The following is a 25,369-nucleotide window of genomic DNA, read 5'->3' as shown; positions in this document are numbered from 1 at the left end:
TAGCCCAGGACCTACTGCTACAGAATAATCAATCAAACCAATCAAGTTCATTAAATGTCCATCCTCCCTAGCCAAAAGAGGAAAGGAGAAATGTCCATATGAATAAAGTCCTCTTGGGAACTGGAGACCTACGAGAGCATCTAAAAATGTTAAAACGTTTAACCAAGTAAAATAAGATAATACCAGTGATAGCAACTGTTAAATGTCTAAGAAAAAGAAAGGAGTGCTTGTGGCACCTTAGAGACTAACAAATTTATTTGAGCATAAGCTTTCGTGGGCTACACTTCTTCGGATGCATATAGTGGAAAATACAGTAGGAAGACACACACACCCACACCCACACACCCTGAAACAATGGGTGTTACCATACACACTATAAGGAGAGTGATCTTTAAGGAGAAGTTAATTACTAATGTGACTTTTGTTCTCCAACTGCATGGCCTTGATAGATCTCCATGGTGAGATCACTTGCCCAAAGGAACCCATTTCAAAGCAACTGGATGAGTGTCACAGGCTTCTATTTAAGGGTAAGCTTTGATCTAGCATATCGTCTGGCCCTTGAAGAGTAGGCATTCTGAGAACTGTAGAGCCGGGGGTCATGTCACGGCAGGTAGGAAGTAAGGTTTGCTGAGTAAGCGGGCAGAACTGAGTAAGAAGCAGCCTTTCTTTCAGAAGGAAAAACACAAGGGACAAAGCAAGATCTGGTGTGGGTCTCTCCAGTGAGGTAGAACTGAAAAGAGGAGTGCTAGTAACTGATTGGTGAAAGTTCTCAAGAACTATGGGTCTAGATAAGATCAGTTATGGGGCCTTTTGGAGAACAAGACTGGAAAAGGAGCTTTGAGGGGTTTGGAAGAGGACTTGCGGGGAAAGGCCAGGGAGAAGGTCTAAACCAAGATGCATTGTGGGAAGAAGCCCAGGAAAGCAATGAAGCAGGGCAGTTTTGGGGTTAGGGCACACAGCTACTGTATGATTTAGGGTTCCAGGGCAAGGGACCTCTTCATGATACCAACTAGAGGATGAAGGATGGTTTGATTCCTCTTACAAGAGTAGGAGAACCCCTGTAGGAGGGGGTGAAGAACTATGCATTTTTCTTTTATTCGGAACATTTGTTCACCTTAGAAGGGAAGGATTTTTGATTAGTCCAGTGTGTGAGAGGAAACTAAGGAACAGATTACCTGACACTGACCGGGGCAAACTGACTTTATCACAGTGTGTGTGTGGATGGCCGCTGCTCTGTTCCAGGATTCTAGGGCACACTGTATAAAAGGTTCACCCCAAATTGTCACTTAGCTTCTCTCTAACCGTGGGTATATCCTTTACATCTCCAGGTTGAAGGGGAAGAGGGAAGATTAGTGTGAATCTATGGAGGCAACATATTTGGAGGACAAAAGTTACTTCAGTATGCAATATTTTCTCCACCATGTGACTGGTTCCATAAATGGTCTGATTTAAATAAAAATCCATGAACATCATAGGCAAGAATTTGGCATGATATTTTAGGACAACTTCATCCTTACAAAAATGTGTATGAGAATGATCTGCCATCCAAGCCTGCAATACTGGAACATTCTTAAATGCCAGAGTTGTAATAGGAACATGATGATATGATTATGATGAATTCTTCTTCTTGACTTCACAATTTCTAGAGCCAGGGCAAGAAGTCAGCAGGTGGATTCATAGGTGGAGTTGAGGGGTTATATGGTCAGAGTAACAGCCAAGGAAGTTGTTCTTTCCAGATGTATTTTGTGTTGATTGAAAAAGGGTTATGTTGGTGTCAGGAAAGCCAAGGAGGAGGATGCACTAGTCAAGACAGGAGATGATTAAGGCTTGGATGGGAGTTTTAGTTGTGAAGTCTTCACAAATGCAGGAGAGAAAAAGACAGAGCAAAAGCCAAACAAGGGAAAAGATAGGTTCTGGACTGAGCAGAGATGAGACAGTCTGACAGCGAAGTGGTGATACAGTGCAAATCAGCTAATTTGTAACCAGGACTGTAAATGTTCTGACTTCTACAAGACCTTTAGGGAGGGGATTACTGGACGAGATGTAAAGCTCTTATGATTTCACCTTCATGAAGGGAAAGTAAAGTAAAGCAGGTGTCATGTCTTGTCATCTCCTCTAGTCTTGCTCAGTGTGTTGTTGGGTGAACATGAAAACAGAGCAAATTTCTCTGTTTATCTTAGATATCAAACTCAGAACAGGAAGTAGTTTCCAGACAGAGATATCTTTTCACTGAAGAATGGATGTTGTACTCTATATTTTAATGTTCTCTTTCTTCATCTGCTGTTCAGTCACCTAATTTACACCCTAGCCCATAATCCTGTTGTTTTGCTCCAGGTTACAACTGGATTAACTTAATCTATAGGCAAGGGAGCGACATTCTGTACCTCCAAGTGGCACCCTGAAACTGCCATATTCACCATTGTCATATAATTACGTTTTATACAAAGTATGCCTTGTGAGATATCATTTTTAAAGTCTTGATTTGTTGAACATTAATAACATGTTGGATTATATGTGACGTTATGAAGTATTGCTATGTGTGTGTTACTGAAATATGTTGTGAGATTGGGAACACCCACAAGCAGCCTTTCAGGTACAACAATGGAGTAATCAGATGTACTGATCACCCATTAAAGGAAATTCACTTTCCCCACAGCCATCCCAGAAGACTTCTCAGAGAGAACACGTAGACAATGGAGACTGCTTGACCAATGAGGGTGGACTCCACCTCACAAGCATAGATCTTTCCTGCAATTTGAAAGAAACTGTAAAAGACGGTCACTCCCCCCATAACTGAACACCTGGAAACACATCTGGAGGACAAAGACTTTGAACCGGGGAGGGTCATCCCAGGCTGGGAGGCAGTTCCAGCCTGTATATTGAAGATCTGCAACCTGTTTATACCATCTGTCAGGGTGAGACACTGCTTAATTCAAATCCCATTTAGATTGTAGAATTCAGACTGTGAATTTAGTTTTGTTTCTTAGGTAACCAACTTTTATCTGTATGCTTGCTACTTATAATCACTTAAAATCTATCTTTCTGTAGTTAATAAATCTGTTCTATATTTTACCTAAAACAGTGTGTTTTGTTTGAAGTGCTCAGGAAATCTGCTCAGGTTACAAAAGCTGGTGTACGTCCACTTTCTTTTGTAGAAGTGGCGAACTGCATAATGCTTTTAAATCAAGATTGGATGTTTTTCTGAAAGCTATGATATAGAAATTATTTTGGGGAAGTTCTATGGCCTGTGTTATAGAGGCGGTTAGACTAGATTATCATAATGGTCACTTCTGGCCTTGAAATCTATGAATCTATGCAAGAAACGTTTAAAGTAGAAAGTCCAGGGGAACTTGTAAAGAGCGAGAACTTTCCATCAGAATCTGTGTCTACAGGGCTAACTTTGTTTTAAAGTGCACAGGATTACTAGGAATCAAAGGCTCAGGAAGTAGAGTTCCTTCTAAACTTGAAGGGTTTTTAGTGGCAAAATGTTTACAGTGTTAAAGAAGAATCATCAGGTCTCCCCCAAATTTGTAGGCAGTCATATGATGAGACTGAACCCTGATTGCCATCCTAGTAACCAGCAGAACAGCTTTAGGTTTTGATGCTGAAAATGATTAAATTTGATAATATTATTTAACTTTGACAGCATTTCCCAGTAGAAATGGTTGGAGCTGTGCTGCCATTTATACTGGGGTTTCTTGGATGAGGTTGGGAAGGGTCTGTGGAGAGAGACGCAAAGAGGAAAGGCTCTCTGTTCTGACAAACCACCCACTGCTCCTCACCGACCTCTTAGGTCAGGGGTCCCCAACGCGGTGCCCGCGGGCACCATGGCGCCTGCCGGGGTGTCTAAGTGGACCCGCGTACTGGCCAGCAGACGAGCATCCGCCAAAATGCCGTCGAGAAGCAGCGTCATCCAGCGACGTCGCCTCTGGATGACGCTGCTTCTCGGTGGCATTTCGACGGTGACACCTATTAATGTTGCCGCTTGTTGGTGGCATTTCGGCGGATGCTCGTCCGCTGCCATGGTCCTCCGTGGTGCCAGACAAAAAAGGTTGGGGACCACTATCTTAGGTGATTTGTCAGGGCACCTCTTCCCTCTCCACTACTCTCTTATAAAAGGCCCTGTGAGATGCTCAGTGTCTCCTGTGAGATCCTGAACACACTTAGTTTCCATCAGTGTTAAGACCTAAGCACATACCTCTTAACAACCCCTTCCCCCCCCCGCCCCCCAAGCTACTGCATGTTCTCAGTATACAATTTTCAAAGTCTCTTAGCTTTGTAAAATAAAAACAATTATTTTTCAAACTAAGCAAAAGCACTAATCCTCAGAGGACTATATCCAGGCAAAGTTTCAACTTGGAAACATGGAAAGAGATTCTACGGCTTGAAATTTTTAATGCAAGAAAACTATTTGTTCATTTTTCCACAATTAAAAATGGTTGAAACAATGTAATTTATGTTAAAATAAACAATTCACCTTCAGGCAGAAAACAAGCATAGAAAATATTTGATCCAAAGGTGAATGCATTGGAAAACTATTAATATGCAAAAATGGAAGATTATAACCAAGTATTCTGCAACCTTTACTCTAATTGTTGCTAACAGCCCACCTGCTCAAAGTATCTGCACACGCTGCTAGGCATATGGAGGAAAGTGCAGTTCCTTTGAGCAAGTGGGGGCTGTTAGCAACTGCTAGAGTTAAAGTTGCAAAATACTTGCTGTTGTTATCTTCCTTTCATTTTGTCTTACTGCAGCTGTAAGGTGATGAGTCATCCCTGAACTAGAGCCTGATTAAGCCATGTACACTAATAAGTCATTCCTGTGCTAGGCACCAGCCAATCCACAACCCAGGAGATGGTCTGGTGACTTTTAGGGTAGGTATATAAGCCTCACAGGCGGCACAGCAGAGCAGCTCACCCTGATGAATGTTACTTGAGAGCTGTGAACTTGCTCCTGTCTGAGAATAGCAGTGGATGTGCCAAACCTTAGCCTGCTCTAGCTTTGCTCTCACTCTGGTCTTGTTCCAACTTCATACTGGACTCCTGAGTCCAGCTGTGACCATTAGGAATGACTATCCTCATCATGGTTGCTGACTTGTAGGCTTGTAAGATGAATATTGTTAATTCTTCTCCAGTAAGACTGTCCAAATAAATTTATTTCTATTTAACTTACAACCTTAGATGCACATACATAGCATTTTGTATTACTGTAGATGTTTTGATTGTATAATAAAAGACCCTATGGTAATATGTCCAACAGGAAAGCTAAACTGTTGAGAATTCTGAATTTCCTAATGTTTGTGTGATGAAAATCTGACTAGGTTGCATTAATCTGTCTTTTGCATGTATGATAAACATGTGTTTATTAATCTATTTGTCATATTTATGGATCTACATATGCTGCAGTAATACAGACCTACATTTAAAAAAATCTTTTGTATGAAGGACACTACACAAAAGTGAATTGGCTTGCATTACATATGCTATCAACTCCAACCTCCTCTTGGTATTCCACAGTTTCAAGAGCAGCATAGCATTTGACAGAGTTCATTAACTATTGGTAAGCTGATCATATTCTTGTAAGTATGGTAGCTTGATTCCACTGTAATTCAACTTAATTAAAGGCAAACTAAACAGCCCTTTAAATATATACAAAATCTGATTAAAGTAATAATTTAGACCAAAAATTAGTGGCTTTAAAAATTATAAATGAGAATATTTTATAATAATATTTAAAAATTTTCCTGTTTTACTTTCCTTTCAGGAACTGGCTTCTGGAATCTGTGTTTCTCCTGCAGGAGTTGATGGCATCACTGACATCTAAAGCAGTGGTTCTCAACCAAGTGGTACACGTAACCCTGGGGGTATGCAGAGGTCTTCCGGGGGGTACATCAACTCATCTAGATATTTGCCTAGTTTTACAATAGGCTACATAAAAAGCACTAGCAAAGTCAGCACAAACTACAGTTTAATACAGACAATGACTTGTTTATACTGCTCTATGTACTATACACTGAAATGTAAGTACAATATTTCTACTCCATTTGATTTATTTTATAATTATATGGTAAAAATTAGAAAGTAAGCAATTTTTCAGTAATAGTGTGCTGTGACACTTGTATTTTTATGTCTGATTTTGTAATCAAGTAAATTTTAGGTGAGGTGAAACTTGGGGGTACTCAAGACAATTCAGACTCCTGAAAGGGGTATAGGAATCTAGAAAGGTTGAGAGCCACTGATCTAAAGCACTAGAAGGAAGGCTACTTTCTGCTCTGTTGCTTTAGGTTTGGTGATACCAGCAATTCTTGAAGGAGAAACACAAAACCCTTAACTCAGATCTCAGCAGGTAAAAACCTTTGTTTACTTTTGAATGAATTTATTTGTAACTGTAAAGCAAGTCCAGCACTCTGTAATGTTGTCAGATCTTACATGTTTTTGTATGCCCTGGAGAATTTATTTATTTTGAAAAGCATTTCAATTCAACTTTAAAGAACTATTTAAAAAAGTGGTAGCTACTTATGGGTTATTCTTATTTGAATAAGAATAGAGCTGGGTGGGAAAGTGTCATTCCCAGCCCCTGGAATACAACATTCTCCGAGGAAAACACATTGACATCAGGGCACCCTCTAGGGGCCAGTATATACTCATACATGTAGAATTTTTATGATTCTGGGAATAATCTAAAAAATATTGTGCTTGTGAACAGTGCAGACGCCATACCACGGCAAGCATGGAGCCCGCTCAGCTCAAGACAGCAGTCATGAACATTGTCAACACCTCGTGCGTTATCGTGCAGTTTATGCTGAACCAGAACCTGCAAAACCAGGCGGCGCGGAGTAGGCTATGACAGCGCGGCGGCGAGAGTGATGAGGACATGGATATGGAATTCTATCAAACCGCGGGCCCCGGTGCTTTGGAGATCATGCTGTTAATGGAGCAGGTTATAGCCGTGGAACGCTGATTCTGGGCCCGGGAAACAAGCACAGACTGGTGGGACTGCATAGTGTTGAAGGTGTGGGACGATTCCCAGTGGCTGCGAAACTTTCGCATGCGTAAGGGCACTTTCATGGAACTTTGTGACTTGCTTTACCCTGCCCTGAAGCGCCAGAATACCAAGATGAGAGCAGCCCTCACAGTTGAGAAGCGAGTGGCGATAGCCCTGTGGAAGCTTGCAACACCAGACAGCTACTGGTCAGTCGGGAATCAATTTGGAGTGGGCAAATCTACTGTGGGGGCTGCTGTGATGCAAGTAGCCAAAGCAATCACTGAGCTGCTGCTACGAAGGTAATGACTCTGGGAAATGTGCAGGTCATAGTGGATGGCTTTGCTGCAATGGGATTCCCTAACTGTGGTGGGGCGATAGATGGAACCCATATCCCTATCTTGGCACCGGAGCACCAGCGTACCCAGTACATAAACCACAAGGGGTACTTTTCAATGGTGCTGCAAGCACTTGTGGATCACAAGGGACGTTTCACCAACATCAACGTGGGCTGGCCGGGAAGGGTTCATGACGCTCGCGTCTTCAGGAACACTATTCTGTTTAAACGGCTGCAGCAAGGGACTTACTTTCCGGACCAGAAAATAACCGTTGGGGATGTTGAAATGCCTATAGTTATCCTTGGGGACCCAGCCTACCCCTTAATGCCATGGCTTATGACGCCATACACAGGCAGCCTGGACACAAGTCAGGAGCTGTTCAACTACAGGCTGAGCAAGTGCAGAATGGTGGTAGAATGTGCATTTGGCCATTTAAAAGATCGCTGGTGCTCGTTACTGACTCGGTCAGACCTCAGCCAAACCAATATCCCCATTGTTATTGCTGCTTGCTGTGTGCTCCACAATCTCTGTGAGGGTAAGGGGGAGACCTTTATGGTGGGGTGGGAGGCTGAGGCAAATCGCCTGTCTGCTCATTATGCGCAGCCAGACACCAGGGCGATTAGAAGATCACACCAGGAAGCACTGTGCATCAGAGAAGCTTTGAAAACCAGTTTCATGACTGGCCAGGCTGCGGTGTGAAAGTTCTGTTTGTTGAAAACCAGCCCCCTTGATTGACTCATTCCCTGTAAGCAAACCATCCTCCCCCCTTAAATCACAGCTTGCTTTTAAAGGAAATAAAGTCACTATCATTTAAAAATCATGTATTCTTTATTAATTGATTATAAACATAGGGAGAGAACCGACAAGGTAACCTGCGTGAGGTTTAGGAGGAGGATAGGAGGGAAGTAAAAGGCCACTGAAAAAATTCAATATAATGACAGCCTTTTAGTTGGGCTGTCCACTGGGGTGGAGTGGGAGGGTGCATGGAGCCTCCCCCCCGCGTTCTTACACGTGTGGGTGAAGAGGCTATGGAACATGGTGAGGGGGGAGGAAGGTATACAGCAGTTGCAGTGGCACTCTGTTATCCTGCTGCCGTTCCTGAAGCTCCACCAGACGCCAGAGCATGTCCGTTTGATCACGCAGCAGCCCCAGCGTTGCAGCCTGCCACCTCTCATCTCGAGCGTCCCTCATGACCTCACGTTCACTGGCATCTTTCCTGTACTTAGATACCATGTCCTTCCACTCATTCAAATGAGCTCTTTCATTGTGGGTGCATTCCATTATTTCCGAGAACATCTCATCTCGCGTCCTCTTTCTCCGCCGCCTTATCTGAGATAGCCTTCGGGCCGGAGGAGGGAGGCTTGAAAAATTTGCAGCTGCTGGAGGGATGAAAAAAGGAGAGAAGTTTTTAAAATGATACATTTTACAGAACAATGCTTATACTCTTTCATGGTGAACAACACTATTCACATTACATAGCACATGTGATTTCAGTACAAGGTCGCATTTTTCATCTTAATATTGAGTGCCTGTGGCTTTGGTGTTAGAGATCACAGACGCAGGTCCGGGCAACAGAATTTGGCTTGCATGCGGCCATGGTAAGCCATTGTCTTTCGGCTTCTGCGCTCTCCTTTCCCACATACCAAGCAAAGCCCATTGACTGCTGCGGTTTTCCTGTTAACGTTCAGCAGCAAAAAACAAACTAACCCTCCCCCTCCCTGAATTATCTGGGATGATCGCTGTACCCCTCCCCCCACCGCGTGGCTGGTATCAGGGAAGATCCCTGCTTGCCAAAGGCGAAAAGCTCAGCACCAATTCTCCCCCCCCCCCCTTGGCTAACTGCAGGGAAGGATTTCTTTTCTGCCACAGGCAAACAGCCCAGTAGGAACGGCCACCTCTGTCTCCTTAATTAAATTCCCGTATTTCAACCAGGTTACCATGAGCGATATCAGTCTCCTGAGGATTACACAGTGAGATAAAGAACGATGTTGCTTGAATGCCAGCAAACACCAGGAACATACGCTGCCAGGCTTTGTCAGGCAATGATACCAGATTACTTGCTACCAGCATGGCGTGGTCAAGTGTCCTACCTTGGAGGACGGAATAAGGATGCACTTCCCAGAAACCTTCTGCAAAGGCTTTTGGAGTACCTCCAGGAGAGCTTCATGGAGATGTCCCTGGAGGATTTCCGCTCTATCCCCAGACATGTTAACAGACTTTTCCAGTAGCTGTACTGGCCGCGAATGCATCCCAAGTCCTCAGGGCAAATTAATAATTAAAAAACGCTTGCTTTTAAACCATGTTTTATATTTTAAAAGGTAAACTCACCTGAGGTCCCTTCCATGGGGTCATGGTCTTGGGTACTGGCTTGGGAGGGTACTTCAGTCAGGCTGAGAAAAAGATCCTGGCTGTTGGGGAGAACGGAGTGCTGTGTGCTCTCCGCAAGCTCGTCCTCCTCCTCCTCTTCCCCATCCGCAGAATCTTCAGGTGTGGCTGATAAGATTACCCCCGCCTCGGAATCCACGGTCAGAGGTGGGGTAGTGGTGGCGGCCCCCTCTAAAATTGCATGCAGCTCAGCGTAGAAGCGGCATGTCTGCGGCTCTGACCCGGAGCGACCGTTTGCCTCCTTTGTTTTCTGATAGGCTTGTCTGAGCTCCTTGACAGAAATCGATTTTAAGAGCCCTTTATTTCGAAATAAATGGCTTCGTTGTGTGGACGGTTGCAGGGTTAATTCTATTTAACGCTGCTAAATTCAAATTAAACTCATAGTGTAGACCAGGCCTAAGAAAAGAGGGCAAAAATAAACCTGGCCAGATCCCACCCTAAATCTTTGGTGCAATTTCCAGAGAAGTCACTTTATAGACTGACGGTGATATATTGACCAGTGTTTTGTGCGTTGTCTTCTGCTGAGTGTTTTTTTTTTTTTTTTAATTTGAAATGTTATCACTATACAGCATGGACAGTGGTCCCTTGGAGACAAATAGGAACGGGGAGGGCTGAGTATTGTTTGGCTGGAGACAGGCTTTAAGCTGAATCTTAGGGCAGCAGCTCATTAACTTCTATAGTGAAGAAATAAAACCTCTTTCTTTATAAGAGAAAAAACTAGAAAGTTAACTTTTTAGAAAAATGAAATATTAGATTAAATACAAAAGATTGTTAATCCAACTTTAAGGTTCAGTTAACTTTCAGATTCACTAAATATGAGTGCTTAAGGTGAACCTTTAACTCTGCCCCCTTCACATATAAATTATTACAATGTCTTTAATTACATACTCATGTACTGGTTCTCAGACAGAACATATCAAACACTTTCCTACACCCTTACGTGTATATTATTGTTGTTTTACAATACCTTAAAGAGTGCTGAGCATATCCTGATGCAGATAAACTTTGATTGTTGCCTCCAAAGAGCTTACAAACAAAACTCAGAAACAATACATGAGGGATATAGGATGTAACAAATCAGACAGGAGGGAGAGTTTATAAGATCATATGGATACTTAGTTCATGGTTTCTGTAGTAAATAATATTGAAATTAAAAATGGAAATTTTAGACAGAAACTTCTCCAATAGAAGAATTGGGTCTTCAGGAAAGGGTTGTGGTTCAGCTCAAGGAGGGCACTCCAAGCATAGAGGGAAGTGTGGAAAAATATGGGTAAAAAGGGCATCTAGACTGGCATTACTGACAAGGTGAAGTGACATCATAACAAGTGAGGCTGCCTGAGTGAGGAGGAACACAGTCCTGCAGGGCCTTGAAAATAAAGACAAGACCCAGCAATCTGATGCAGTGAAGCAGGGGAGGCCAGTAGCAGCACTGGAAAATTGCTACTATCAGTCAGTCATGAAACACACCTAACTATTTGCACAGTGAATGATGGAAGGGCTCTTGCTTTACTTACTACACACCACACAAGATGCACCTTACAAGCATATAGGAAAAAGAGTATTTGAGAAATAGTTATGATCATGTAATTAGACTGCTCTATAGTAATGGCAGAGTTAAGGTTGCTTACTTGAGTGTTTAATGATGGAGCTCTAGCATTCTCCTGACAGCTCCCCCATACCCCACCATTTTCCAGTGAAATTCCTGAGCTTTGTTTTTTTCAGAAATATCATAATCTGGTGCTATTTGGCTGGACACCACCACAATCTTGTCTTGTACAAGCTCCTGGAGAGGTCATACTCATAAGCTTTGCCTGGACTATGAAAATTATCCATTATTGACTATTAATGTCTGCAATGAGAACACTTAAACTGTTCAACACTAGTTCAACTGCAGGTGTAGAAAAGGAAAAATTGTGGCAGGCACCTGATACCTGGCACAATAATCCATTACTAGGGCTCCTAGGTCCTATGGGAATACAAATAACAAAGAGAGACCAAGGTTAAAGTTTTAACTACACTACCAGAAATGATGCTGACTACTTTTTTTCCTTACCTAGACTTGGGACTCTTGGCAGATTAATTTTCAGTGCTTTTGGCATTTTTAGCACCAAGTCAATTAATTGTGCTAAATTGTGCTTTAACTGACACAGCACTGAAAAGGCTGGAAGCCACTGGAGTTGTATTTACCCTAGAGCTCCCACTGATGTGGCTGAACTTGGTAGTGCTGAATATTTTGCTAACATGATCTAGTAATATAGACAGGGCCTTGCAGTTGAACAGTGTTCAGAACCCATTGTTGACATCTGTCATCATCAGTGAGTAATTTGCATAGTGTAGACAACACTACAGAGTTGCATAAAGATTTTACTAGGGAAAATTTGCCCCTGTGCAGAGGGTTAGCACAAGGCCTATGAACACTTAACCCTTTGAGAACTTAAGTGGTCTAATTCATCTCCTTCCCACAATAGCAGAAAAAGAGGGCACTCAGTGAAATTAAATCTGTTGCTTTTCAGAATTGATAAAAGGGAATACTGGCGGTTCCACAGCATTGAACAGATCTGGAAAGTATTGTGTCAGAGTATCATTAAGGCAAAGACTCACATGCCTGGGAGCCGCAGAGCCTGAGCGTGGCAAGGAGGGAGCTGGGGGGCGCACGGGGGCCTCTGCCCACATGCATCTGCTGCAGCCTGCAGGAGCCCCCCCCCCGGAGGGGGAGGCGCCAGGCTGCAGCCTAGGCAGGAGGGGTGGGGGGTGCGGCTGCTCCCCGCTAGCGGCGCCGCTGCCTTTGCAGGGCTCCTGCCATCCTGTGCCGCGCCGGCTCCTCCATGGCTAGGGCTCACCGCTGACGCTCTGGCTCTCCGGTGCCTCCGGAAGGCGGCTCCTCCCTGCCGAGCCAGGGCACTGCTTTTTGGCGCCCCCAGGGCCGTCCTTAGGATTTATGGGGACCTATGCAGTAATATTAAACTGGTGCCTCTATGCCCGACGGCAGCCTGAGCTTGCAGCCTGGCGGGGGCAGGGTCAGAGGGACAAGGCAGAAAGAATAATAAGGTGCCTGGCCCGCCTCATGGTGGCGTAGAGTCACAGTTCCCCGCAGAAACCCCTGTACCTTCTCCCTCATGCAGAATGGACATGCAGAAGGTACCTAATTAAAAGCACTAAACTTGGGAATAAAAAATATCAGTCACAGGTTTTTTGATATGCCCTGAAGTTTGTCAGACATTTATTTGCAAAAACTTTGTAGTAAGGGTGAGTCAGCTGTCTTGCTGAATACAACATTAAATATTATGGAATACATGATGCAGCTCTTCTCTGTTTTACATTTTCTTAATCAGTATTTCTAAGCTGATTTTATATTTTAAATGTACTCTTAAGCCTTCAGAAAGTAATCATTCCAGATTACTACATATTTAACTCACTGAAACAGACTTTATTTTAAATTAATCAGTCACAAAAGGTTTAGTGTGTTCATAACAATGTTCATTGCTTTTAAAAAAAGGGAACACTAATTTACTGTGTGATATCTCCATAACAATACACATGTTTATGAAATTTCACCAACTTTAAAAAATATGTTTCCAAAGATTTTAGGCATAACAAAGGATTTTATATCGTACTAAGGTACTGAATTTGCTTAAAACTAGTTCATCAGATAGTCAGAAGTAAAGAAAGGGAAACTCTTTGTCCAGCTATCTGGAAGCAAAGGGCTGTTGCTTCTTTCAATTGGGGGGGGGGGGGGGAGAGGGGAGAGGGGGTGAAGAGAGAAATGGATGGACAGAAAGGACAGGAAGACTTTGGAAGTAAAAGTTTTTTTACTATAGTAATTAAAATGTGTATTTTAGATAAGGGGGGTCTTTTGAAGAATTTATTTAAAAAACCATATGTCTGAAGATCCAAGCATTTAAGGCTAAAGATGATTGTGCATCTAAAAATCTATGCAAGGATTTTTTAGAGATGTGATTTTATAAGCTTCACCAGTAAGGTGACCAGACAGCAAGTGTGAAAAATCGGGACGGGGTGGGGGGTAATAGGTGCCTATATAAGACAAAGCCCCAAATATTGGGACTGTCCCTATAAAATCGGGACATCTGGTCACCCTATTCACCAGCTCACTAATGAAATATTTTTAAAGCAAATTTTACACTAAGGTCCTGTAGACCAGGGGTCGGTAACGTTCGGCACGTGACTCGCCAGGGTAAGCACCCTAGCGGGCCGGGCCAGTTTATTTACCTGCTGACGCGGCAGGTTCGGCTGATCGCGGCCCCCACTGGCCGCGGTTCGCCGTCTCGGGCCAATGGGGGCAGTGGGAAGCGGCATGGGCCAAGGGATGTGCATGCTCAGTGCACCCACAGTAGGGAATTCTGAGAGGACGCTTTTTGTGTCATCACAACCAGGGTAATTGTTACCCCCCCTACCCTCCTTGTGCTGGGGTTTTACCCTCAGCCAGAGCGCTACCCTCTGGCAGCACCTCACCCCCTGGGCTTAACTCCATCTCTGCTTCTAGCTGCTTGACCCCCTCAGTCAGTTTTCATCCCCTGCTCAGATCCTGGCCATCCCCCGCCTCTGATGTGTCCCCTTTGCCCTTTTGTAATCTCTAAAAAGCAGCCACCAGACTCTTACCGCTAACAAGGGCAGGGTGAAGGGCAGTGGCTTCAGCAGATTTTACTGAGCATGCTCAGTTTGTGTGACTATGCCAAAAAACCCTCTGCTCCCTGGCCTATTTTTTTGCCAAACACTGGTGTCTCAGTCCACCAGGGTCACTATTACCCCCTTGTGCGGGGGTTTTACCCTCAGCCAGAGCGCCACCCTCTGGCAGCACCTCACCCCTGGGCTTAACTCCATCTCTGCTTCTAGCTGCTTGACCCCCTCAGTCGGTTTTCATCCCCTGCTCAGATCCTGGCCATCCCCCGCCTCGGATTTGTCCCCTTTGGGCCGCAGACTCTTACCGCGAACAAGGGCAGGGGGAAGGGCAGTGGCTTCAGCAGATGTTACTGAGCATGCTCAGTTCATGTGCGCATGCTCAGTACACTCCAAGTCGCCCATTGCTACAGGGAGCAGTTTCCTGTACGACACCTGGCCCGGGGCTTGCGGGACGCAGGGCCAAGCCGCTCCCTGGGAGCGCGCACCGCGGGCGGCCTCGCCTCTCTTCCTCGGCAGCCGCCCCGGGCCTGTGACTGTGCCCGCCCCCAGCTCCGGCCGGCCTGCTCCAGTCTCTGCCTCTGGAGCCGGAGGGGGCGGGGAGGAAGCTCTGCGTTGTTGTGGTAACCACGCAGCCGTGCGTGGGGCGGGACGTGCTGCGGCAGCGGCGCCCATCAGCGAGGCTGAAGCATGAGCAGCCGCGGGAAGCAGGCAAGCGGCGGGGCCCAGCCAAACGCGGCCCTCCTTGGGGGGCGGGGCGCCCAGACGTGCCCTGGTTCCTGGGGCCGCCCCGCTGTTAGGGGCTTTGTTTGATACAGGGCCTGATTACCCCGTCCTGATTGGTCACCCTGGCTCTCCGGTCTCCCTCCGGGAGTGGGCGTGTGAGCCGGGCCGCTCGTGAGGGACAGCCGTGTGCGGGCCCAAACCCAGGGCCCGGTTGTTCCCGGGGCTCTAGTCCCTCCTAGCCGTGCAGTCCCCGAGGGGAGGTGGGAGCCGTCAGAGGGGACGGGGGAGATGTCATGCGTGCAGGGAGTATGATGCCGGATGGGAGGGGGGGAGGTGTGGGATTGGCCACCGGTGCTACCCGAGGAGGGATGTGAGAGCTCGAAGCTCTAGTTTGGGTGGGTTCCTTCATGTGCTAGTATCCATCTCCTGTATCTGCCTAGGCACCAGAGGGAATCAGAATAACTTCCACAGTACCTGCAGCAAGTTCTAGCTGCATTGACCCCTTTGTCTTCTCTCTTTAGGGCAGTGGATGGACCCCAGCCAGAGCCAGCTAGATTTAGGCTTCTCTCAGCAGGACACTCCCTGCTTGATAGTTGAGGACTCCCAGCCAGAGAGTGCAGTGATAGAGGACACTGCTCATGGCTGCCTCAGGCTGCTAGCCCTACCTCTTCCCAACTGCCAGAGCCCAGTACTGGTGAGTGAAAGTTCCTTTGAGGGAGGTAGGAAGGAAGTGAAATACAAGTTTCTATGTAGATGTGTGTTGATATGTAGTTTGCTTGGGCTGTGTGGGAGAAGTAAGCTCAATTTAGGCTGAATTCTCTCCAGGTGTCTAATGAAGAATGGGAGATGCAGAAATCAGGTACATGTGTTTTACAGGAGATAATGACCAGTCCTCAGGGTAGCAAACTGGCTGCTGGTGGAGGAGGAGAAGACAGAGGCCATGAGGAAAAGCCGCTCACAGGTGAGGGAGTACAAGTAACTTTTACCTTTTATTTATCTCTGAGAAGTTAACATTCTCCGGTTGCAGGAGAATGAATTTTAGAGCAATGCTTGTGTTGATGACATTTGGGGGTTGCTGGCTTTGGAGAGGATGGTACCAGGGCTTTGGGAATCATTGTGAAGAGCTGAGTATCAAGGCATGTGACCATGGAAGGGGTGAGTGGGCTAAGCAAGTATAACAGTGAGCTGTTATTGTCAGAGCGCTGCTGACTTCCTCGCTCCTCAATGTCCGTCCCTATAGCCAGAAGTTTGCCTCTCTTCCATTCTAATGGTCTATTATGTTTTCAGAGTCCACGGACAGTTCTACCCATCTGGACACAACTGGTTCACTCAGCCAAGTTATTGATCGATTGCCTCAGCCTACCAAGAACAACAGGTGGATAGAATATTCCTTGCCCTTGCCTCCACCCCCATCTCCATTTCTGTTTGTCTTAGAGGGATTATTTTAGTGACCTTCCCCCTTATGTGGTGGCATAGGCTGGAACGCCACTGCCGCTGGGGTTAACTGATGTGTAACAGTACAATAGCGAATCAATTCAGAATGCAGCAGAAAATCCTATTTGTGAAATTTAGCACATTTCCTGGAACTCTGAGAGATCCTCTGGGATGGTTCAGATGTACTGAGGAACAGCCCTGAATTCAGGGGACAGCGATTTCTTTTTTTTTCTTTTTTTTTTTTTTTTAAGATGCTGAGGGACCCATGTGTGAACAAAAATAAACTTAAGAAAACAGCCTGAAAAAAACCCCAGTGTGCTATATTTCTAACTGTCCAGATCATCTCTTCTCTCCACTGCAGGGTTCCTGGGATAGTAGCAGCTGCTGCTGAGGAAACAGGTGAAGATGCCTCACACTGCACTACCCACTTGCCGGGTGCTGAAGGTAATTCTGCTCTAGACTCTTCAGTGACTTCCTCAGAGCATTAAAATCTGCTTGGAGCTCCATTAGCATGTGTGTGCATTTATATAATTTTCCCCTTCAGCAGGTTCACTGTTTCCCATCAGATTAAGATAATATGAAGCAACTGTTAAAAAATCAACAATTTGCTTAGAGAGCTCATCCCCAAATACTTTGGGGGCTTTAGAAATCAATACTGATCGTGTGCCCTGTGTTTGAAAACCATGAGTTTTCTACCCACCCATACACCCTCTCAAATGTCAGTGGAGTAGTTCTTATCCTTGCACTGGCTAAGGTCTTCAGGACAGGAAGGGGCTTAGGAGGGCATGGAAGTAGCCAGATCATTAGAATATAGTTGGGTTTTTCTAAAAGTTTGTTATGCTAGCAATAAAGGATACTTAATGTGATGGCTGTCATTAAATGTTAGCGTTTACCCACAAGTGCTACACTTGGAGGCTGAATTACCACAGTTATTTCCGTTGTTTGGTAACTTGTTGGCAAATGAGGGCTTTTTAATGTCAGTCATTCAACCTGTGACGGGTTGGATCACAGAAACCCCCTTGGGAGCTGCCACCTGATGTGCTAAGACTACTTCTGTCCCTGTTTTCACTGCCAGCTCAGGACTCCAGCCCCCTGTCTTGCTGAGACAGACACTCCCGTCTGCTGCAACAAAGACCCAGAGTCTGAATTACTTGCCCCAAATTACTTTCCAGCACGCACATTGAGCAAGACTCACAGGTAAAACACAGCCATCTACAGACAATGGTCCTGGTTAATGGGAGTCATCAAGATTCCAAACCACCATTAATGGCCCACACTTTGCATAATTACAATAGGCCCTCAGAGTTATATTTCATATTTCTAGTTTTAGATACAAGAGTGGTACATTTATACAAATAGGATGATCACACAGTAGATTATAAGCTTTGTAGTGATACCTTACAAGAGACCTTTTGCATGAAGCATATCCTAGTTACATTATATTCACTTGTCATATTTTTATAAAACCATATAGACTGCACAACATCACAGTACCTATTATATTATTGGTTTATTTTAATTATTAAAGAGGGGCTGTGCAGCTTTTGTAGACTACTGAGAGCAGCTGAGTTTTTCTGTCTCAGTGGGTAGTAGCTCAGAGTTATAGTAGGCACTTTAATGGGTCCTCTCTCTGGGAAGGTGTCTGTGAGCTAGCTAACTATTTTGTTTCAGTGTGCAATGGGGGTCAATTCTAATGGCAATTTGTACATACATTATTTTTTTCTTTATGGATGTTTGGTGCTAGATTCTGGCACATCGCAGTTGGGTTTTGGAGCTCTGGAACTCTCACAAAGCCAGGACTTCGAGGGAGACTCAACATTGAGTGAAGAGGGCAGAGGGCACCAGCTTCAGCCAGCAGGCACTGTCCCTACCTGTTCTAATCCCATGAGGAATGACCCTAATGAGGGTATGTAAATGGTCTTGTTCATAGAGACCTTTTCCTTAGATGGTAAATTTCTCTCTGCATCCTTTTGAGTTGTAGGTGGCATGTTTCCTCTGATAGGAAGTGCAAGAGTAGGAAGGATATTAAAGCTACCCAAAGCTTGAGAAGGGGAATTCTGCCTTCCTGTTTCCTTTGGTCTTGTTCCTTCACTGTTGTGTTGTTGCCCAAGTGTCAACATCTGTCTCTTTCTAGGGGCACCTCTTTTCTTAGCTAGCTTCTAACAATCCAGAAAATCTGACACTGAATCTATTTTTTGCTACAGACCTCACAATCCCTTTCTTGCTTTCTCTATCAATGGACCTTCTAGATTAGATTGTAAATTTATGACAGGGTTGTGTTGGGATCTGTGTAATATGAAGTGCCAAGCACACTCATTGATACTTGTTAGCACAGATTATTTAAATTGAGTAACTGTTTTCTGTGTCTCCTGCTAGAGCTGCACATAGTTAGGAGTGAAGCTCTGTCCACTGGAGAAAGTTACACTGGTGTACCGGGCCAGCAAGAGAAGTCTGGAAGGTAAAACAACTGCCCTCTCTGTAGGCACCTTGGGTGGGGGCATGCAGAAGGAGGAAAGCTGAGAAAACAACAAGTATTACTGCTTGTAACGAAGTGCTGCAGGGCCCTCTTGGCTCCTGTCCCTGTTGGGCTAATAAAGACCAAGAGACCCTGTGTTCAATAACCACCCATGCAGTTTATTTACAGGCTGTGCTCTCACCACCTTTTCACCCTCTAAGTAGCCCTTTATTGTCTGCAGGCAGAAAGGAGGGGAGAGCTACCTCCCTGCTTCCACTACCTGCCTTTTCCCTTTCTTCCTGTCGTCCCCTCCCCCCCCAGGCTTTTATACAGCCCCACCCTAATTAGGCAGCAGCTATCTCTGCTTCCCCAATTAGGGCTAGGTGGTCTAACCAGCTCCAATTAAGGGAGATGACAGATGGAGTGACAGAGGGCTGGCTCAGCAGTTCCTGCTCAGTGCCCTGTCACACTGCCTGAGAATTTCCTACAGTGTAAGTTGCTGAAATGGCCCAGTAATGGGGGCTGAGGAGAGCTCCCATCCTTTCCTGGCTGGGAAGGGGGTGGGGTGGAAATGGTCATATGACTTTTATTTTTTTATGTGGCAATGCAATAGGCTAGAAGAAAATACTAGTGTCTCATTTTTAACTTTAGAAAGCAACATATTTATTAAAGGACATTTTGAAACCCATGTCACTGTCCCTGTTTTCAGGAAATGGGCTGTGGTCTCTCGGGTGTTTGTTAATGATACTCTGTTGGGTATTGGAGAGTTTCACTGTTGAAAGTTTTATAATTTTGTTTAACCAAAAAAGTTGTTTATTAATAACTCTTAATTATAAAACTTGCAACGGTGAAACTCTCCAATTTCACTGTTAACTGGCAAAGCATATTCTTTAGGTTCCACTGCATTGTCCAATTTTCATGATAGTGGCTTCCTGTTCAATAAGTAATAGGGCTGTCAAGTAATTAAAAAAACTAATCGCTCGATTAAAAAGATTAATAAATGAATTGATTAAACAATAATAGAATACCATTTATATAAATATTTTTGGATGTTTTCCACTTTTTCTAAATATATTGATTTCAATTACAAACAGAATACAAAGTGTACCGTGCTCACTTTATATTTTTATTATAAATATTTGCACTGTAAAAATAAAATAAATAGTATTTTTCAATTCACCTAATACAAGTACCGTAGTGCAATCTCTTTATTGTGAAAGCAGAACTTACAAATATAGATTTTTTTTTTTGTGTTGTTACATAACTGTTTTGTTTTTGAGTGCAATGTAAAACTTTAGCGCCTACAGTCCTACTACTTGTTTGTCTGAGCAACTGGCTGAACAAGATGCACTTAAGATTCTTATGTCCCTTCGTGCTTCAACCACCATTCCAGAGGACATGCGTCCATGCTGATGACGGGTTCTGCTCGATAACAATCCAAAGCAGTGCAGACGGATGCATGTTCATTTTTATCATCTGAATCAGATGTCACCAGCAGAAGGTTGATTTTCTTTTTTGGTGGTTCAGGTTCTGTAGTTTCTGCACCGGAGTGTTGCTCTTTTAAGACTTTTGAAAGCATGCTCCACAGCCTGTCCCTCTCAGATTTTGGAAGGCACTTCAGATTCTTAAATCTTGGGTCAAGTGCTGTAGCTGTCTTTAGAAATCTCACATTGGTACCTCCTTCTTTGCGTTTGTCAAATCTGCAGTGAAAGTGTTCTTAAAACGAACAACATGGTGAGTCATCATCCGAGACTGCTATAACATGAAATATATGGCAGAATGCAGCTAAAACACAGAGCAGGAGACGTACAATTCTCCCCCAAGGAGTTCAGTCACAATTTTTTTTAACCAGTGTCATCAGCATGGAAGCATGTCCCCTGGAATGGTGGCCACTTTGTATTGGTGTAGTGTAACGGTGGTGTACGCTTTGTATTATGTGTTGTAATTGATATCAATATTTTTGAAAATGTAGAAAAACATCCAAAATATTTAATAAATTTCAATTGGTATTCTATTGTTTAATAGTGCGATTAAAACTGTGATTAATCGCGATTAATTTTTTTGAGTTAATCGCATGAGTTAACTGCAATTAATCGACAGCCCTAATAAGTAATGTTTTAAAATTCTATTTAAAACCTGTTTTTGCAACTTATGTAATGAGCTGAAATCCGAACCTTGAGTTTACTTTTTATTATAAAGTGTTTAACTCCGCTTTAAATTCTACTTACTCCCACCCCATATTAACACTGGGCAGGTGTATTTTGACATGGGTAAAAATGTTGTATTTGTTCCTGCTATCATTGTGGTGAGGACAAGTGACTAGATTTTTGTACCGGGGCTGGTAAATATTCATGATAGTTCTGCAATACTACTATAAATTGAATTTCCCAGGTCAGAGGTTATGTCTAGCTCTCCCAGAATTCCACAACAACACAAAGAGATCAGCAGGATACAAATGTCTGTCTGCAACACGCTTGAAAGTGGGTTGCCCGCTGAGAAGAGACCTGATCCTTGTCTGCAGGAGTCAGAGATTTTGTCAACTCAGGAAGATATGTTTTCCCAGAGCCACACAACAGGTAAAAACAGACCAACTAATGCCAAAGTATCCATCCCAAGGGAGCAGTCACTGTTCTGTTTTTTAGCTGGGGGCTGTGCATCTGTCACAGGGTGACTGGCCCCTTTAAAAGGAAGTGGGGTCCAGCGCAACTGGACTGATTATAGGCTGCCCCACTGGACTTGAGGGAAGGCACCTGGGGCTTATAAGGGTGGTTATCTGCAGCTGCCTGTAGACACTGTAGGAGTAAGAAAGCTCCTGTGAGGTCCCGAGTCAGCAGGGGGAAGTCATCAGAGGGGAAGTCTGGTGGAGAAGGTCAAACTCTAGGCAAGAGGTGCTGGGAAAGCAAGAAGACAGACCCTCAGTGGGAAGGGCTATGTCCAGCTTGGATTTGGGACAAAAATATTGAACTGTAACAAGATAACAGATCCTCAGAGGAGGGGGCGGACCTAGCTGAAATTGGGATAAAGACTTCGTAGGTTTTACTTCTGTTTTGAAAGACTTTATGCAGGATTTAAACTAGATCCCAGATGGCGAAATGTTTAAATATCTCGACTGTGTGGACTTTTTAAGGGATATTACTGCGCAGATGTGCCCTTTGACAGCAACTTACAGGGAAGCAGGTTACAGTTGGCAGAATGCTTTGAGTGTGTTTGATTAAACTAATGTTTCTGTTCATGTGAAAGTACTTTGGAAAGCAAAACACAGCCTTCTCCTGTGTGAGGAGCGTTCAAATGTTCTCTCGTTGTTCTGAAGTGAATCATAATAATGCCATTAAAATGGGTTGTTTGAGCATTCCTCCCTTTTCCCTGCACTCCCCTCTTCCCCCCAAAAAAAGGCATGGCAGTAAAACTGCTAATCCTTTTATGTGACACCAGAAAAAGTATGGGCACATATTTTAAGCCTTGTCCATGTTGGGGAAACTTATCCCCCAAATTCCTATTAGTTCAGCTGAACTGGTATTCTAATTGGTACAAGTGCTAGTGTAAAGGCTCCAGCAACCAGAATCATTTTAACCATATTTCAGTTAGACTTGCTTTTCAGTAAGTTTAGCAATACTTGGCTGTGTGAACAAGGATATATAGAGGAGGAATAGGGAGGTTGTCATATATATTTAGCACTGGTGAGCCCATACTGGAATATTGTGTCCCCTTCTTGTATCCACACGACAAAGGGATATTGAAGAATTGGAGGGGTTTCAGAAAAGAGTCACAAAAATGAATTGAGGTCTGTAAAACATGGCTTACCATGAGAGACTTAAGACATTCTACTTGGCTTATTGAAAAGAAGGTTAAAAAGGTGACTTGATCATGGTTTAAAGGCCTGGTCAAAACAAAATTGCACTGGTTTAACTAAAAGGTGTGATTTTTAAACAGCCTTAGTTAAACTGCTAAAACATTGTTAAACCTTCTGGATGTAAAATCTACTTACCCTAATGAAAAGGGTAAAAGCAGTAAGTTTTTTCTTCTTTGTTGTTGCCAGAGCCTTGTCTACACTAGTGCTCCCACCAGTTCTAGCATTGATTTGGCTGAACTGGTATTGGAACCATTGAGAATTTTTTCCTACGTTCTTTAATGTAAACATTTATAATCCAGTATATGAGAGCAGGCCACTTTTGCCAGCCAGTAACGAGCCTTTTACCTCTTAGCCATATGACGCTTGCATTTCATGTGCCTTGGACCTGTGGTTCCAAAATCCCTTTTTGTGTCACTGAGAATATTGGTCTTTGTCAAACTGGGAGGTAACTTTGCAGAAGTGAGGGGTGGAGGGATAGCTCAGTGGTTTGAGCATTGGCCTGCTAAACCTAGGGTTGTGAGTTCAATCCTTGAGGGGGCCACTTAAGGATCTGGGGCAAAATCAGTACTTGGTCCTGCTAGTGAAGGCAGGGGGTGGACTCAATGACCCTTCGGGGTCCCTTCCAGTTCAATGAGATAAGTATATCTCCATATATTAGTATTATTATTTTATTATAACTTGCTTTATAATAATCCAGTCTGTTTCCTCTTGCTCCAAATAGCTTCAGAGAGTGACTGTACCATAACCAGGGTGGAAGTGGGAGGTTCCGTGGCATGCACCCCTGCTGGCACTCTGCACCTCCTGCATCTCTCTGGGCAGGGGTCCCTTGGTCAGGAGAGTCTTTCCACGTAAGCAAAAAACAAAACACAACCCCACAACACACAACCAACACCTCTAATATGCACTTGTCCTGCATGGGATGAGTCACTGAGACAAACAGCCCAGCAGAGCAGGTGGGGTTAAATCTTCCAACATGGATTAAATTGTAATTGTGGTTTTCTGCAAACTGAAGTCTTTGAAGCTTAATAGCTAATAAGGTATAATTCTGGCTTTTCACGCGGGTTTCCGTTGGGGGGAAGACACTGGGCTCATTAGTAACCTTTCAGCCTTCCTCAAGGAGAATAGGGGACCTTACCGGGTTTTCTGTTAGATGAGTGGGGACTTCGTGCTGCTTGGGTGAGAATTATACTCCTTTTGCCTTTTGGTTCTATTCAGGTTATGCCAAGTTGCAGGCTGTAGAGGAGTTGTAAAATCTGTTCAGTCTTGGCCTCCAAAGCGATAACTAAAAATTTAAGCTAATTATTTTTACCTTGTATCAGTTCTCCTGAACTCCCAATAGCTTTCTTGGGGAAGGTGTCCTCGGCTCCATGCACACTTCAGGATCTCCTTGCTAGCTGTCTCTGAAATAAACTTCAGTGCAAAGCTGACTGAACGTTGATACTTCAGAGTGTCCACCTATGGCTGAGAAGATGGTGATGTAAAGAAGAGGGTTTAAAACTTGTTAGGCAGTGAGGAACTATTTGGGGAAAGGAGAGCCTACACAAAAGGAAATGGCTCCATTTTATTCAGAGGAGCCATACTTCTGATGCAGAAACACCTTGTTAATTTTCTGTGGCTAGGGTGGAGGTGTATTGTTTAAATTAGGAGAAATTGGGGGAAGTTGACTGGTACTAAAGTTGACTGTGGTCAGACAAAGTTCTCTGATGATACAAAGCTAACTCTTCTGGTAAAAGAACAGATCACTTATTTTGACCTGCGAACCTGGATCAATCCTCCCATTCCCTAGGATAGCCATTCACATCTTCACCAAGCACTAATCTCTTCATCACTGAGTCCCCCACTCTGTCAATCACCTGGCCTCTCTGAAGATAGGATATCTGCCTCTTGCCTGCCGCCCATGGTTGTCGATTCTCTGCATTCTACACTCCCCTCCACCCTTGACTCCTTTGCCCCTCTCTCCCATCAGAAGGCCCACCCTAGCTCTTCCCCATCATCTGCATCCTCCACTGCCACATTCGCACAGCAGAACATCTGGCAGTAGTTCTGTGACCATGCTCACTTTCTCCACTACAGTTCTCTCTCTCCTCCTTCAGTTATGCTACCATCCTAGCCAAGCCCTCTGCTTCTCCACTCCAGATTCCTGTGTGTGCAGTCCCATTCACTGGTTCACCACCTTTGACTCCTTTCTCAAACCTTCCCCAGCCCCACTTCACTCTCTACACTGGAGCTTACTGATTCTCTTCCCCCCCCTTCCCCCCCCGACAAAACTGCCAAAATTAGACTTCTCAGCCTTCCCTTCCTCCCCACCACTTTCCCCATTGCCCCATCACTGAAACAAGAGCTTTTCATCCTCTGGTGGTGGTCTCTAACCCTTCAGCCTACCCTCGTAACCCCACCCAGGTCCTAATCTCCCGTTCATCCATTCTTCTCTGCACCCTTTGTCCTTATTAACCTGTCTCTCTCCTCTTCTACTGTACAAGCATGCTTTAGTCTCTCCCACCTTTAAAACAAACAAATCTCCCCACCATTGACCCCCATGTAGTTCTGCAGCTATTGCCCCATCTC

The 25,369-nt window shown here is 44.3% G+C and overlaps 1 protein-coding gene and 1 long non-coding RNA gene across 17 annotated transcripts in view; both read left to right on the top strand.

Moving 5' to 3' along the window:
* The first annotated feature begins 2,656 nt into the window (after positions 1-2,656).
* On the top strand, positions 2,657-8,136 carry LOC103306253 (uncharacterized). The gene is made up of 4 exons (XR_010590903.1): positions 2,657-2,915; positions 5,406-5,559; positions 5,764-6,345; positions 6,706-8,136. It is a non-coding gene; the product is annotated as an uncharacterized LOC103306253 (long non-coding RNA).
* A 6,645-nt stretch (positions 8,137-14,781) lies between these two features.
* TP53BP1 (tumor protein p53 binding protein 1) overlaps positions 14,782-25,369 on the top strand; it is a 68,570-nt gene continuing 57,982 nt past the window's right edge. For 5 of the 16 annotated variants that reach the window (XR_010590897.1, XR_010590895.1, XR_010590896.1 and 2 more), the window contains exons 1-9: positions 15,351-15,371; positions 15,587-15,759; positions 15,891-16,026; positions 16,353-16,440; positions 16,861-16,943; positions 18,244-18,405; positions 18,876-18,957; positions 21,346-21,530; positions 23,526-23,652. Coding sequence is in view for 11 of the 16 variants with exons in the window: in XM_042856488.2 (XP_042712422.1) it covers positions 15,359-15,371; positions 15,587-15,759; positions 15,891-16,026; positions 16,353-16,440; positions 16,861-16,943; positions 18,244-18,405; positions 18,876-18,957; positions 21,346-21,530; positions 23,526-23,652 (1,049 nt within the window). In the remaining 5 variants the exon portion in view is untranslated. The other 11 variants (XM_065559042.1, XM_042856489.2, XM_065559045.1 and 8 more) reach the window with 9 other exon arrangements.

This window comes from Chrysemys picta, chromosome 10, assembly GCF_011386835.1.
Source record: "Chrysemys picta bellii isolate R12L10 chromosome 10, ASM1138683v2, whole genome shotgun sequence".
In the NCBI taxonomy this organism is placed as follows: Eukaryota; Metazoa; Chordata; order Testudines; family Emydidae; genus Chrysemys; species Chrysemys picta.
This window is presented reverse-complemented; position numbering and strand designations above follow the sequence as displayed.